At 58.5% G+C, this 13,910-nt stretch overlaps 1 protein-coding gene across 1 annotated transcript in view; it reads left to right on the forward strand.

Annotated features, from left to right (window-relative positions):
- Nucleotides 1-13,694, forward strand: part of LDLRAP1 (low density lipoprotein receptor adaptor protein 1) — a 32,994-nt gene extending 19,300 nt beyond the window's left edge. Inside the window, exons 5-9 of the mRNA XM_075909126.2 lie at nucleotides 3,576-3,648; nucleotides 5,297-5,380; nucleotides 6,627-6,754; nucleotides 7,753-7,787; nucleotides 11,151-13,694. Coding sequence (XP_075765241.1) covers nucleotides 3,576-3,648; nucleotides 5,297-5,380; nucleotides 6,627-6,754; nucleotides 7,753-7,787; nucleotides 11,151-11,295 — 465 coding nt within the window. The 3' untranslated portion in view covers nucleotides 11,296-13,694. The remainder of the gene's footprint in view (nucleotides 1-3,575; nucleotides 3,649-5,296; nucleotides 5,381-6,626; nucleotides 6,755-7,752; nucleotides 7,788-11,150) is intronic.
- The last annotated feature ends 216 nt before the right edge of the window (nucleotides 13,695-13,910 follow it).

A 13,910-nucleotide genomic window follows, 5' to 3' on the forward strand; every position in this document is an offset into this window, starting at 1 on the left:
GTATCGGGGTTCCTGTGCTTGAGGCCGTGGCACGTGGCTGCCGGCAGCACCGCGTGGCTGGGTGCCCAGGGCAGCCCGAGCATGTCAAAGGCTGTCCTGAGGCTGAATCCACCTGCCTGTGTGCTGCCGGGAGGGGCGGGTGTAATCTGGTGTGTTCCTTTGTGTGCCTGTGTTGGGAGAAGCTACGTTCATCACCGCTTAGGGCTGGAATGCTAGACTGAGTGGTCACCACGTGACATTCATAGGTAGTAACTTTACCACAACCAAAAGGAAGTTTTTCTTCACGCATCACACGGTCAACCTGTGGAACTCCTTGCTGGAGGATGTTGCGAAGGCCAGGAAAAAAGAATTAGATGCATTCCTGGAGGTTGGGTCCATCAATGGCTGTTAGCCAGGCTGGGTAGGGACGGTGTCCCTGGCCTCTGTTTGCCAGAAGCTGGGACTGGACGACAGGGCAGGGATCACTTGATGATTCCCGGTTCTGTTCACTCCCTCTGGGGCGCCGGGCCTTGGCCACTGTCGGCAGCCAGGACACTGGGTGGATGGACCTTTGGTCTGACCCGTCTGGCTGTTCTTATGGAACAGGCCTCCGGAGTTATCTAGTCCAACCGCTGCTCAAAGCAGGACCAAACCCAACAAAATCATCCCTGTTGAAAATGCCAGGTCCCATTCCCTCTTCAAATTCTTTCCCGCCCCGGGAAAGCCGGCCCTCTGCACTGGCAGCCTCCCCAGCCCCTCCTTGCTGGATCCGAGTCTGAGATGTGAGAACCCACAAATTCCCCTGTTTCTTATGGGGGTGCCAGGCTCGCTGCTCCTCTGACCACTAGGCAGCACGCCCCATGAGGTGAAGCCCCCCCCCCCGCTCCCAGAAGGGAGCGTCCCCTATGAAAGAGGCAAAATGCAGAGTGAACATGTCCTGGATGATGCCTTGAGCCCGTAAAGGCGTCTGTGCGCAGCGCTGAGCTCCCGCCTCGCCGGCCGGACGCCAGTGGGAGGGGGCCACGCGTGGAGGGGGCAGAACCGACGCCCCAGTGGGTGGGAAGGGGGCATTTCTCTTAAGGGGGTGGGGCCCCTCCTGGCACCCCTCTGTGAATGCCGGGTCCTGTCTGCCCGGGCCCCGGGCTGCAGTAGGAGGGGAGCAGGCGAGCTCGGGGAGGCTGCGCTGCAGCTGGAGCTCCGGCTTCTTCCCAGCCTGGGGGGGAATCGCCAACAGGAGAAGGACCCGGCAGCACCAGGCCTTTCAGCTGTGGGGGGAGGGGTCCCTGCCCCTGCTTCCCCTCGTCGTCCCCCCCCCGGCTCACGCTGGCGAGCAGTGCGCTTACGGCAGTGCTAGCGCCGCCGCCCGGGGGAAACACGAGGCCGGCACGTAGCCCGCGCCTTGGTCCTGAGCGCCTGGGGGGATTGTGCCGGGCGGGGGATCGACGTCTCGCCTAAGGGGGGAGCTCTGCGGAGCTGGGCAGCGGGCACAGGCCGTGCGCGGGAGGAGAGCGGAGATCTCCGGCCCAGGGACCCATGTGGCCATGGAGACGGGGCTGGGCTTGGAAACGGGGGTGGCCGGCGCTAGGAGGGGGGTGGACCAGATCTAGGCACATCCCCCCGCCCCCCAAGTCAGGCAGAACAACGCCGTTAATATTCCGTCCCTTTCCCCCACCTCGCAGGAGAGCGGGAGGATAATGGAAGCTGCCCCTTCTCTCCACGCTGCAGTGTGGCCCCATCTTTGCACTGCCGAGATAAGGCTGTCTCTGCAAATGAAAATGTAAATCTCTCCAGCGCTAACAGAGCTATCGGCGCGGTGCATCAGCTCCATGCGGCTGCCTCGAAATACAAAGTTCTCCAAGGCCTTTTGTAGTAGAAAGTAGAATCTTTGTCCTCGCGTGAAATGCGTGAACGCCATGCTGATCGAAGGGAAAGGACGCTCTTCTCCCAGAGCCAGGCATCTGAGCATCCAGCCCAGGGTCCGGGCTCCGACTGTGTGTGTAGCTACCAGGCTGGCATATAATTAGTCCGTATTTTTAGTTCACGGGCAATTCTCAACGGTAGCTGGCTCTATTAAACGTGATTCAGATGTGACAGCTTAAATTGTGAACAGCTGAGGGGAGTTTCATACTTAATTACCATATTTAAGTTTTTGCCATAAAGCATTCACGCGCCCATCAAAGATGTAAATAGCTCAGACATTCAAATGAGATCTCTGCTTTGTGAGGTTTAATTGGCAGACGGGTTTGTGAGCTTCCCCCCTTCGAACAAGCCCCTGGCTCTTGGAACTTATTTCTCAATTACACTTTTTTCTTCTTTCGCTGTCCCCAAAGCTTAGAGGAAGGGAAATTCCATGTCTCGGAACCTGCATTTATTTCACATGCAGCTTTTAAACTTTATAACCCACCTGCCGTCTGAAGCGTGTGATGTGCTCCTGCATGTGAACTCTCTTTACTGACCGGAGTCTCCCGTCCCTCCCTTGCCACGCTGGGGAGGCTGCTGAGAGCAGGGCTTTTCGTCTGCTTTCCTCAGCCCAGGGACAGACACTTGGGTTGGTTCGGAGGCAGTTCCAGCTGGGTCGCTGAGTTCTGTCACCGGGGGAGACATAAGCGTGACTGAGATCTTGCCCCAGAGAAGGGGAGTCACACAAGGACACGTCTCCCCCGGCAAGGAGAGCCCCCCCATCTCTCATGCACTGGCAGCTGGGTGCCTAAGCTGCCCTTTGTGCCTTTCAAAGCTTCCCCGTATCTCTCTGTGCTGAGTGTCAGTCACGTCGGCCGTCCCAATGGAGAGCTGAAACACGAGGGTGGGCCCGCTCTTATTCCTCCGCCGCCGGTTCCTTTTCCTGCCCCACCCTGTTCCTTGAGATGATGTGGTCTTGAGAACAGACTTGAGTGGGGGGAGTGGGGAGGAATTGCTGACGGGTTCTCTCTCTGTGACAGCCACTGCTGGCCAGGCAGCATCTGAACTTCAATGGGTGACTAGCTCTTGGTCCAGCCCACACCCCCGCCATCGGTGGCACCTTTCTTGGCAGCCACGTGGTCCCTGGAGACTGAGGGTGTCTTGTGCTTAGGGCACTCAGCCACCACTTGAAAGAACCCCGTGGAAGTCCTTGCTCTGCCACAGGCTTCCTGCGTGGCCTTGGGAGAGTCATTTAGCCTCTCTAGCGCCGTTTCCCCCTGGTGCAGAGTGGGGATGATGGCATTGCCCGGCCTCACGGGGCCACCGTTAGGATGAGTCTGTGAAGGGCGGGGAGGCGCTCAGATGCTGCAGAGGGTGAGGGAAGGCGGGTGGGTACCTTGGCAGTTGCTTCCACCTGGTCACGACCGAGGCATGTGGGAAGCGCTTGGTACGCACGGAGGCTGGCGGGACTGTTAGCTGCCTGAGCGGTCCACGCGGCACGCTCCCTCCTCTCGGACACGAGCCCTCTCCGTGGGCATCGCGCCTGCCGCCAGCGCAGTGCGGCAACCTCCAGGGCGAGCCGACTCCCTCCTGGGCTTGGCGCCGCCAGTTCCCGGTGCATGGCTGCCCGCGGAGCCACCGGCCGGCCCCGTCTCCCCGCGGCGCTGCCTGCTGACGGGCCTGCGACTGTCTTCCAGGCCCAGGCTGTGACCCTCACCGTCGCGCAGGCGTTCAAAGTGGCCTTTGAGTTCTGGCAGGCAGCCAAGGACGGTGAGTGTCTCAGGGCCGCTGGGCTATTTACCCTTCCGTGATCTTCTCGAGTGGGGGGGCGGCGGGGGCGGGGCTCTGTGGGGGCGGGGCTCTGCAGGTGGTAGGGGCGGGGCTCTGTGGGGGTGGGGCTCTGCAGGTGGTGGGGGTGGGGCTCTGTGGGGGCGGGGCTCTACAGACGGGGGGGGCCTGCGCGCTGCCCACTCGTTGCTGCCCATGGCTCTCGCCGGAGTGGGCCCCGGAAATGCGCCCCGCTAGGCACCGGCAGCGCCAGCAGCTCCCGACGCGGGGCCCGTTCTCTCTCACCCGTGGCTGTGGGAGGCCGGTGCAGCCCTGGTGCCGAGCGCCGTTGCTCCCCCGCTAATGACGCTGCAGCGCTCGGGTTGCGCTGTCGGGCGGAACCGGACCTGGGCCCTCGGGAGCTTCGGGGAGGAGCCCCTGGAGCTGGAACCCAGCTGGCTCCCGGCTCCGCCTCGCTCTGTCTCCGCCTGGTCTCGGTGCCAGTGTGGGGGGCGGTGGCCGCAGCCAGCCGGGGGTGTGTGGGGGGGGGACCGCACCAATCCACAGACCCAGCCTGCAGGACGGGATCTGCCTGCGCTGCCCAGGGAGCCCGACCCAGGAGCAAAGGCGCCGGGGAGCACGATGGGTCTTTGTTACCTGCGCTGTAGGTGGCTGTGAGGCGGGGTGGGGAGCCTAAGGCCTGGGGGCCAGATGCGGCCCCTGGCTCACCTGGATCCGGCCCCTGAGGTTCAGGGCCCCTCCCAGCATTGGGGAGGCCACACTGGCCCTCCAGCCCCCCAAGTGTGGGGCCGGAGCTCACAAAATCTGCTATCCAGCCCTTAGGCTCTGGGGTGTGAGGGGAATGCGGGGAGGGTCTTCCCCTCCGGCGGGGGCCACGTCAGCGAGGGCTTGGTTGGGTCTGGGGGCTTTTTGCTTTTCACTTATGTGCGGCCCCTGACTGATTTTTCTCTGGGTCAGCAACCCCCAAACCAGGTCGTTCCCCTCCCCACTGTACATCCCTTGGCATGAAAGTGAGAGTGTCCCTTGCTCCCCGCCAAAACATCCATTGCTCCAAGCACTGCCGTGCACCGGGGGGTTCAGGGCCACTTGCATCCTGCACTGGGGAAATACTCAGGGGCACGCCCGGCAGTCCCCCAGGGGGGCAGGCGGGGAAGGGGGAGGGACCAGCCTCAAGTGTCTCGGGCAACGCTGGCTCCTCTGGAGAATGAGGGAACGTCCGTCGCCACCGTGAATCTTGAGGACGTGGCTCGGAAACGTTTGCCCCAAGCACACGAAGCCCGAGAGGCAGGTGATCCAAACGGTGGCTGGGAATGGAAATCTCGGCCGGGGGAAGAAAACCGGAGCCCTAATTAGTGACCCACCAGCTAAATGCAAAACTCCTCCGTTTCCGGGAGAGCTCGGTGGTGGGGGCGCAGACGGACTCTCTGGGCCCCCGTCAATGTCACCCTTCTGCGTCCCAGGCAGCCAGTCCAGACGCCCTCGGCTAGTCCCTCCCCCTCCCCCTGCATGTAGCAACACTTCACGCCCCTCTGGACGCGCCCGGCCAGCTCTCCTGATCACTAACGTCCCCTCTGCCACGTGCACATCGGAACCCCAGGCCCGACCCACAGGAGGGGCTTTCTCGTTGCAGAGAAGGAGAAGCGGGAAAAGTCCAGCTCCGAGGGCGACGGGGCGAGTGGCCGCACCGCGGAAGACCCGGCCGGCCTTGAAGCATGTAAGTGGCAGCACAGGAACGTCTCTTCGCTTTCGGGGGCCTGCACCCCCCGAGCCGCGGCCGGGGCCTTTCCTCGGGGGGCGACCGACTCTGATGTCAAACCAAGAAATGTCACTCGCGCTCCCTGTCTTCCGGGAGTAGCTCAGTGCAAGGCCAGGGATCTCCCCCCCCCCCCCCCCCGCGGAAGCGACACCCACCCGATGGCCGTGGAAAGTCAGTGCTCCTGCATCCCGAGAACGGCAGCCGGGGTCCCTGAACATGGGAACGACGAGCAGGCAGCCGGGTTGCAGCCGAGAGGCTGATCCAAGAGACCCAGGGGAAGGAGGCTGAGGCTCGTGGGCAGAGCGTGGCGGTAGGAGAGTGGCCGTCCGGTGACGGCACGAGCAGAAGAGCTGGCGGCTGACCCCAAAACCCGCCCCGTGTCCTGTGAGGGCCCTAGCTTAGCTCCGGGTGGAGGGGAGGAATTGCAGCTAGCCGTGGCGCTCGCTCGGCAGCGGGTCGGGCGCAGGGGGCCTGTGGGAGAACGCCGGGGCCAAGGCAGAGGCTTTGGAGCCAGAAGCGAAGGGAGGAGCGAGGCTCCGCTAGCCGGGGCCCGGCGGTTGCCCAGCGGCACTTTGTGAAAGAGGAGGGGCTCTGGATTCCACGCCAAGGCGAGAGCAGATGGCAGAGCAGCGGGCATTGCCTGTGAGGGCCTGGGGGCAGGGTGTGGAACACAGTAACGCCACTGAAGTGCTGGAGCCCTGCCGGCTGGGACGGCCAGACTGACCCCGGCCCCCCAGCCTCGCTGATGTCGCGGACCCGGAGGTCAAAGGAAAGGAGGGAAATTTCCTGGCCAGCTGGCGTGGGGGGCTGCCGACCGGGAGCGGCGGTGGAGGAGACGTGGTGAACGCAGGCGGAGGGCCGGGGCGCAACGAGGGCTCCACGCTGGCAGAGGAAAGGGCAGCGCCCACGGTTGGCTTAGTGACCCCCGAGAGGCGGGAAGGCTTTCCCCAGCCCTGCGCAATGCAGTTACCGGGACGGGAGTGGTATAGACGGGCCCTGAGACGGCAGCAGCCTGGCCCCAGGGAGAGGGCGGCGAAGGACTGTTGACAGCGCACGGGGGAGGTGGCAGCGAGCCCCGTGGGAGGCCGACCGTCCCTCTGATCCGGGAGGAGGGAGAGCGGCAGAACTCTTCACTGTCGGCGCTGGCGGGACAACCCCCCTGGAGCCGGGTTTTCTAAGTAACCTCCTTGTGCTTTCCACGCAGCCGTAGTCACGGGGAACCTGTTGGACTTGGAAGATGCTGCCCGATCTCCCTCGCCTGGCGGCGCAAGGGCCACGTGCTTGGGTGCGTTGGGGCCGCGCGTCTCGTCGGAGAACAACAACGTAGTCTGGGTAAGCGCGGGGGGAGGGCGGCGCGCGCTGGTCCTGCCGTAAAGAGGGGGAGGGGGTGCTGGGGGGAGCTTCCTTTTGGGCTGGTCACTGCATCCTCTCTGGGGTGGGGCTCGTCTTCGTTCCGGGCCCGCCTCTTAGCCAAAGCCTTAGAAATGGGGGTAGCACCTCCAGCGACTCCGCCATCCCTGCTGGGATTTTCCAAGGGTCCGGCGCTTCCAGTGAGGGCCCCTTGCTAGGTGCTGCTCAGGCGCCTGCTGACTGGCAGGACCGGGCCTTTGCAGCGGCGCTCGTACGCTGGTTTCACAAGGTCAGATGCTTGGGTGTTTCCGTATGTGCCGCATCACATCCTGCCTGGTTTCCAGCTAGAGCACCGGCCTGGAGCTGCCGCACCTGCCGCTGTGGGTCACACCAGCCCTCCAGCCCCACGTCTGCTGTTAGACTTGTGTCCTGAACAGCCTGCGACCCACGGCACAATTGGGGAGCAGCGAGGGGGCCTCTTTCGCCAGGGCGCGTGGCTGCCAGAGACTGCCCGTCTGAGGCCTAGTCTGCGGAAAACACCCCCACACCTCCACAGCCCCACACACCCCCGTGCCCAGGGGGTGGCACGGCCCAGCTTGCTGCGGCCTGCAGTTCTGCACCCCTGACCCTCGCCCCCGAACCAAGGCGTGTGGCGGCTTCGTTTTGGAAGGCTTGGGAATGGGGAGGGGGAGTCCATGGGGTGTAAGTCCGGGGTACTGGGTGAGGGGGGATTTCTGCTGGTGGGGAGGGGAAGGAGAGACAGGAGAGATGCTGGAAAGGGATGTGGTTGGTGGTGGAACATTCCTCAGTCGACTAGATCTTGGCGCACACAACCCCCGCACTCCCCCCCGCAGTGGTGCCCCTGACACCGAGTTGAGTCTGTACAAAGCTGAGCCAGCTCTGTAAATACATTTTCCCGCTAGCTTAGCAGCTCACTCCTCTCTCTCTCTCTCTCTCTCTCTCTCTCTCTCTCAATAAAGGAAATGGATGACGGGCTGGAGGAGGCATTTTCCAGGTAATTCTAATAACTCTTTACAAGTTTATGGCACTAGGGACGAGCCCAGGAAACTTGACAGCGACTAGTTTTAATCAAGCCTCTAATCTAATCTGTTCCTGGGATCTGACCCCGGGAGCAGCCCTGCCCGGGCCCCCGCTGCTAATTGAAAGATCGCCAGCCTCAGAGTCGGAGAGTCAAAATATTTGACTAACCTTTTCCGGGCGGAGAGAGGGGTGTGAGATGGGGATTGAATTCCCCCAGTGGCACATGGCGATCGTGTCTCTTGCTGGAGCGGAAGCGCTGTTAGCTCAGCCGGCAGCGTCTTGTCTCCATGCTGGCCAGAGAGATCTTGGTCTGACCCTCTTGCATTTTTGACTCACCCGTTTCTCACTCCTCCCCGGTCTGAGCATCACTCTGCAATGGTCTTTGCACTGCTGGTCCCCCGCTGGACCGCAGCCACGCAGAAACCAACGAGGAGTCCTGGGGCCCCTTAGAGATGAGCAGGCTTAATTGGGCATCAGCTGCCAGATGGTGTTCAGCCACGAAAGCTTCTGGCCACGTAAATCTGTTGGTCTCTGAAGGGGCGTCTGCACGGCAGCGTTATTCCAGAATCCCAGCGCGAGCGTCTGCACGGCCATTCCAGTATCCCAAAAGAAGTTCGAAATAACAGGCGGCTTGTTCCGACTTCTGTAACCCTCGTTCCACGAGGAATAACGCCTCCTCTGAAATAGCGGTAGAGTGGACGCGCCGCTGCTCCTGTTTCGAAATAGCGCCTCCCCGGGGCCATTCGGAGCCATTCCTCCCCAGCACCTCTAACTCGAGGTGGCGCGGCCACACTAGAGGAGCCGGCCTCGGACTCACATTGAGGCTCCCCTGCAGTGTAGATGCACTGTTCCGAAATGAGCTATTTCCGAGTATTTCTTCTGGAACAGCTTAGTCCGAAATAAGTGGCAGCGGAGCCGTTCCACAAGGTAGCCTGAGACGCCCCGTTGTTTCTGCAGATACAGAGTAACCCAGTTACCCCTCTGGGACTTGCAACCAGTAGTCAGGGGTCAGACTGTAAGTCGGGTCTGGGGCCTCACTTAACCACGGGGGTGTCTATCTGAGACCCCTCCCATGCTTGCCACCAAAGCAACAGAGCTACAGGGCAGATCCCTAATACCGACCTGTTTAAACCTGCAGACAGTAGTTCCGCAGATAGCGCCAAACCCCAGGTGCATTGGACTGCAGAGGTGGTGGGCTCGCTGTCTTTGTACAGCCACTGTGCAGAGGGCGGCCGGTATGCAAACCGCCAGCTTGCCCTGCCCCCAGAACGCCTGCTGCAGGCCTACCAGGGGTGGAACGTTGCTGCCCCCAGCGCCCGTCCCCCTTGCTCCGAGGCTGGGGCTGCCCACCCTGCTCCTCCATGTGATGGGGGCCTGGCTGAGGCGGGGGGGCGGGGCTCACCCTTCACCCACTGCCCATGGGTGCTATCAACTTAAACCCTGCTCCAATCCAACTTCCCCACCCTTACGACTAAAAACACGTCGGGCTACTTAAAACGGAACTTTAATCACCACGTTTTACTGAGCTGCAAATGCTGCAGGGACATGTATTAAGCTGGCCCCGGCGGCATTTAGCATCTTGCGAGAGCATCTTTCAGTGGAAAAGCACCTTGGGGCAGGGTTTGGTTTGGGCTTTTTTTGTAGTTTTTAAAGAGGCACATTTTGGGGTCAAATTTGCGTTGACAGTTTAACTGTTAAGATCCATTGTCGAAATGCCAGATATCTCCTGTGCATGGGAGTTTGCACTGAAGTGTTAGTCGTGCATGTACAGAATTTAGTAACATCAGCGACAGAAGTGGAGGCACTGATTTTCGTGAACATCTGTGGTGCTGTGGGATAAAAGAGCCTGGTAAAATGACCCTACAGGCAGACCCCCACTGCCACGTCTGCTCTGCCCACAGCCTGCAAAAACCGTGTTCCTGAAGAGTAACGGTTTGGAATGGGCTTCCGAGGACCAGGAGTGCTGCTATGAGCTGGGGGTGGTGTGGGGGAAATCTCGCTCCCCTGGGGTACAGAGCCCCCAGAAAGGTCCGAGGCTGGAGGTCAAAGCAGTGAGGCAGGAGAGAAACCTAGAAGGAAAACTTTATTATGCATGCATGCAGGCTGTCACACCAAGAGTGAAAGCAGCCAGCCCTGAGAGACAGTTTCAGGGATTCTTTATACAGTATGTTCAGACAGCAGTTGTTGATTGTTTTTCTTTAACATATCAAAGTCTCAGCAGAAGTACTCTGAGATGTTTCTGTTCACACCAGGAGTGCTAGAAGTAAGTTTTACAGAACAAAGGCACATGAGAGAGTTTACATGACAAATTGTGACAGAGCAGGAGTCTTCATGAACTTGAGATAGGCATTGTAAGGGTCTTGATTAGAGTTAATTTGATTTCTCTCTGATACAGGGAGAGAGGCCTGGAAAACTTTTAACCCTTTCAGCAGTTTTCTTTTAGAGAGTTTTTATTTCCTGCACAGTCCCCCCTTTAGACACAATTGGAGTTATTGGATTTTTCTCCCACAGTGGCGGTGAATTACGTCCAGGGGATGTAAGCGACTAGTCGACCATCTGATAAGCAAATGGCTGCCGGGTAGTCGTGTAGTGACTCAACTAGTCGCTTCTCTCCCCCCACCCCACTGCCTGTGTCAGAGAGAGGCAGCAAGGGGGGGAGCTGGTGCTGGGGGAAGCTGGCCTAAAAGCTGGTTCCCCCCAGCACCGTCTCAAGCAGTCCCCGCTAGCGCCAGGTCCCGACGGCTGCACCTCTGCCTTTTCAATGTAGCAATGTAGCCCGCAGGTGGCTCTTACTACATTGAAAAGGCAGAGGTGCAGTCTGGATACTGAGCGCTTCCCCCCCTCCCCCCCCCCCCAATCAACGAAATGAGTAGTCAGTGGAAATTCCATCGACTACTTTATTAGCCGGTTAGTCGAAATTTAACATCCCTATTACGGACCGGCTGCGTGCTCAGGTATTCCTGGAATGGTGAAAATGCAGATTTTGGTGAGGGAGGTTGCTTTGGTGCCTGCATTTTTAACTGAGACCAGGTCCCTGATGACAATGCACCCGCCAGAACTGGGCTGGGAGGGAAGAGGCAGCATTTGGCCAGGCCTGTAATGTAAAGGGCCCGCATTGCAAATGTGGGTTGTCTTTAGGGTGAAACTCAGATAAGCCAGCAGAGAGGCAGGCATCCGACTTCGGAGAGCTGCAAAGATCAGCTGTTCCCCCTGTTGAGGAGCATTTCTTTCCAAGCTCTAGGAAGCACGAAGCTGCTTATAACAGCACAGATTCCGCAAATAGAGAGGCTAGAAACCTGCCTGGCGGTAAAGCTGATCGGTTGATCTTTCTTCTCAGACTCGCTCAGTCCAGAACTAACCCCCACGTCCTGGACACTGGCCTGACGGCTCAAGATCTCCAGAATGCAGAACCCTTCTCGCCTGTAGACTGGGACAGGTTTGATTCCCATGCGTCCGAGCAAGAGGACTTGTTTGGGTTCTGAGCGGCTCCCCCGCCGAACTGTTTCCATTCAACGTGCAAGGACTGGCCGCGGACCCTTCTGGGATTTCTGGACGGAAAATTCCACCCTTCAGACCGATGCTGATGTCACACCAATAACTACTTAGACCAAAGCTTTAGCCATTGATACATTTTCTAGCCTTGCTTTTTTCTCTAAAGAATGAGATGCTCTTGAATATATTTCTTCTGTGACCTTTACCGTTTACGTACATCGTGGAGGTTAGTTTGTGCAGGGTCCAGCAAGGAGCCGTGGACATGGAGATGGACTAGGCTTGTGGCAGTGTCCCGTGGAGCTTGCTGACTTCGGGAAAGGGCTGCCCCACACCAAAGACTCGTTCGCGGGTTCACGTTTCTCTGGAAATGTGCTCATAAAACTGTAAGCCCAACTGCTACTCGTCCTTTGCTTCCAAACCGGCTCGAGTTCCGGGGTTGTCCCCCTGCGTCTCACCTTCCTGACAACCGGGAGGGAAAGAGCAGCAGCAGCAAACAGCGGAAGGATTAACCTCAGAGGGAAGAGGGTTCATTTCCCGTAGGTGGCAGCCTTCTGGCCCAAGTTGGCAGGCTCTCCCTTGTTTGCTGGCTTCCAGGCTGAAGCTGGCGTGCTCACCCAAAGACTCGTGGCTTTGCACTTTAAAAACCTGAACTGAATGTAGGGCCCCAAATGTCCAACCGGCTGGGCGGTCACCTGTAAGGCTGCGAGTCTGTCTCGGGAGTCAGCGATACTGTGACTTTTGTAGTGGCCCCCCTCCTCCCTCCTGCAGCGGCAGGAGTTTGGATGTGGAAGGGAGCTGGGGGTCAGAGCGTGGGCGGGGGGCTGGCTCCAGGTGGTGCCCACCAAAGAAGGGCTCCCTAGAAGTGGTAACATCCCCCTCCCTCAGCTCCTAGGAAGAGGGAGATGTGGCCAGGCAGCCCTGTGTGCTGCTTCTGCCTGCAGGCGCTGTCCTTGCAGCTCCCATTGGCTGCAGTTCCCAGCCAATGGGAGCTGCAGAGCTGGTGCATGGGGTTGAGGTAGCATGAGAAGCCCCAGGCACACCAACACCTCGAGGCCAAGGGATGTCGCCTCTCTCAGCCCCCTTACCCTTCCGTGCACCAGTGGGTGTCTGGCTGCTCCCTCCCCCCGAGCACCCAAGTTCTAGCTAAGGGTCTATTAGACAGGTCACAGGCTCTGAGTTTTTGTTTTCTCCCCGGGACCTCTCCTCGACTTTTACAAAAAATCCCTGGGACTAAAATGGCGCCTTATCTGTAACCTCTCTTCTTGCCCAGAAGCTACCGATCCCAACCCACTGCCGCATCACAGGTCTGCATCTCGCAGCCAGCCTCCCCCGCTCGAAATGGGTTGTTTTCACTGTGACTCTAAATACGAAGACGTCCGTCACGCTGACGGTTGTAAGACGGCTCTCGGCTAGCAACGCGGCTTTTGACTGTACACTGAAAATTGCAGGTTGGATTAAACCAGTTGCATGAGAGGCGAATGCTTAAACATTGGTGGCCACTCTTGTGAGTGCCGGTATCTGGTCTCCATACCAATCTCTCCTCAGGGGAGCCACTTAGTAGACTGAGGCAGAATTGGATTAAGTGAAACTAATATTTACCTAGATGTTCTTCCAAGAAAACCAGTCCCCTGAATGCTATTTTGATAATTACCCTTCCAAGACCTATACCTCCTGAGAAGCTAAGAGAAAAATGCCACTCCTTAATCTCCTAGACTTCTAGATTTGAAAATAAATAATGGGGGTATAAGGATTATGCTAATTAAAAGATTAAGCGTAATGAGCCTAAATAGGTGTGCTGACACAGTTTGCGGTGTTTGTGGCCTTGTGAGAAATATACTAATCTGTTTTATAGATTTGTAACTTGGTTCTGAAACACTATGTGGGGAATGAATGAGTCTTTATAACTCTGAAATTGGACCAAGTGGAAATAAATACGTCTCTCAGGAGAGAGAAAATAATTGTATTAGGAGCCGGCTGAATGACTCTTAACTTACAGACAATGCGTTTTGTAAAGGTTACTGTGATATGATCGGAGGGAGCCGGGTAGCTGACTCATCATTTCTACTCTAAAAACTTGCAACTCTCTCCCCTGCAGAAGTGCTTTCAGCAAAGCATCTGTCTTGTCTGGTGTCACCCGTGAAACTCCTCTCTGCAAATGGAGTTTTGTATCTACTGTATGCTGCCTGCATACGCAGCCCCCCAACGAAGCAGAACTAGCGAGCACCCTGCTCTGGCTCCCGGAGCTCTCCAAAAGAATGTTTGTTGCACGTCCTGTGGGGGGTGCTCCTGGAAGTACGTGCTCGCAGGCGTCGGATGGTGCACCCGTGTAAATAGTCTTAACCTCGTGCTGTAAAGAATATCTGCATTAATAAAAGTTCTGCCTTCTGGAGTTCCAGTGATGGGACTGCTTTACTGTGCAAACGCCATGGCGGGAATCTCCAAATCATAGAACACTAGAACTGGAAGGGACCTGGAGGGGTGGAGTCCAGTCCCCTGCCCTCACGGCAGGACCCAGCACCATCTAGAGTAGACCATCCCTGCCAGGTGTCTGCCCAACCTGCTCTTCAATATCTCCAGGGCTGGAGACTCCACAACCCCCCTAGGC

This window comes from Pelodiscus sinensis, chromosome 26 (assembly GCF_052426305.1).
Source record: "Pelodiscus sinensis isolate ZL-2025 chromosome 26, ASM5242630v1, whole genome shotgun sequence".
NCBI lineage: Eukaryota > Metazoa > Chordata > Testudines > Trionychidae > Pelodiscus > Pelodiscus sinensis.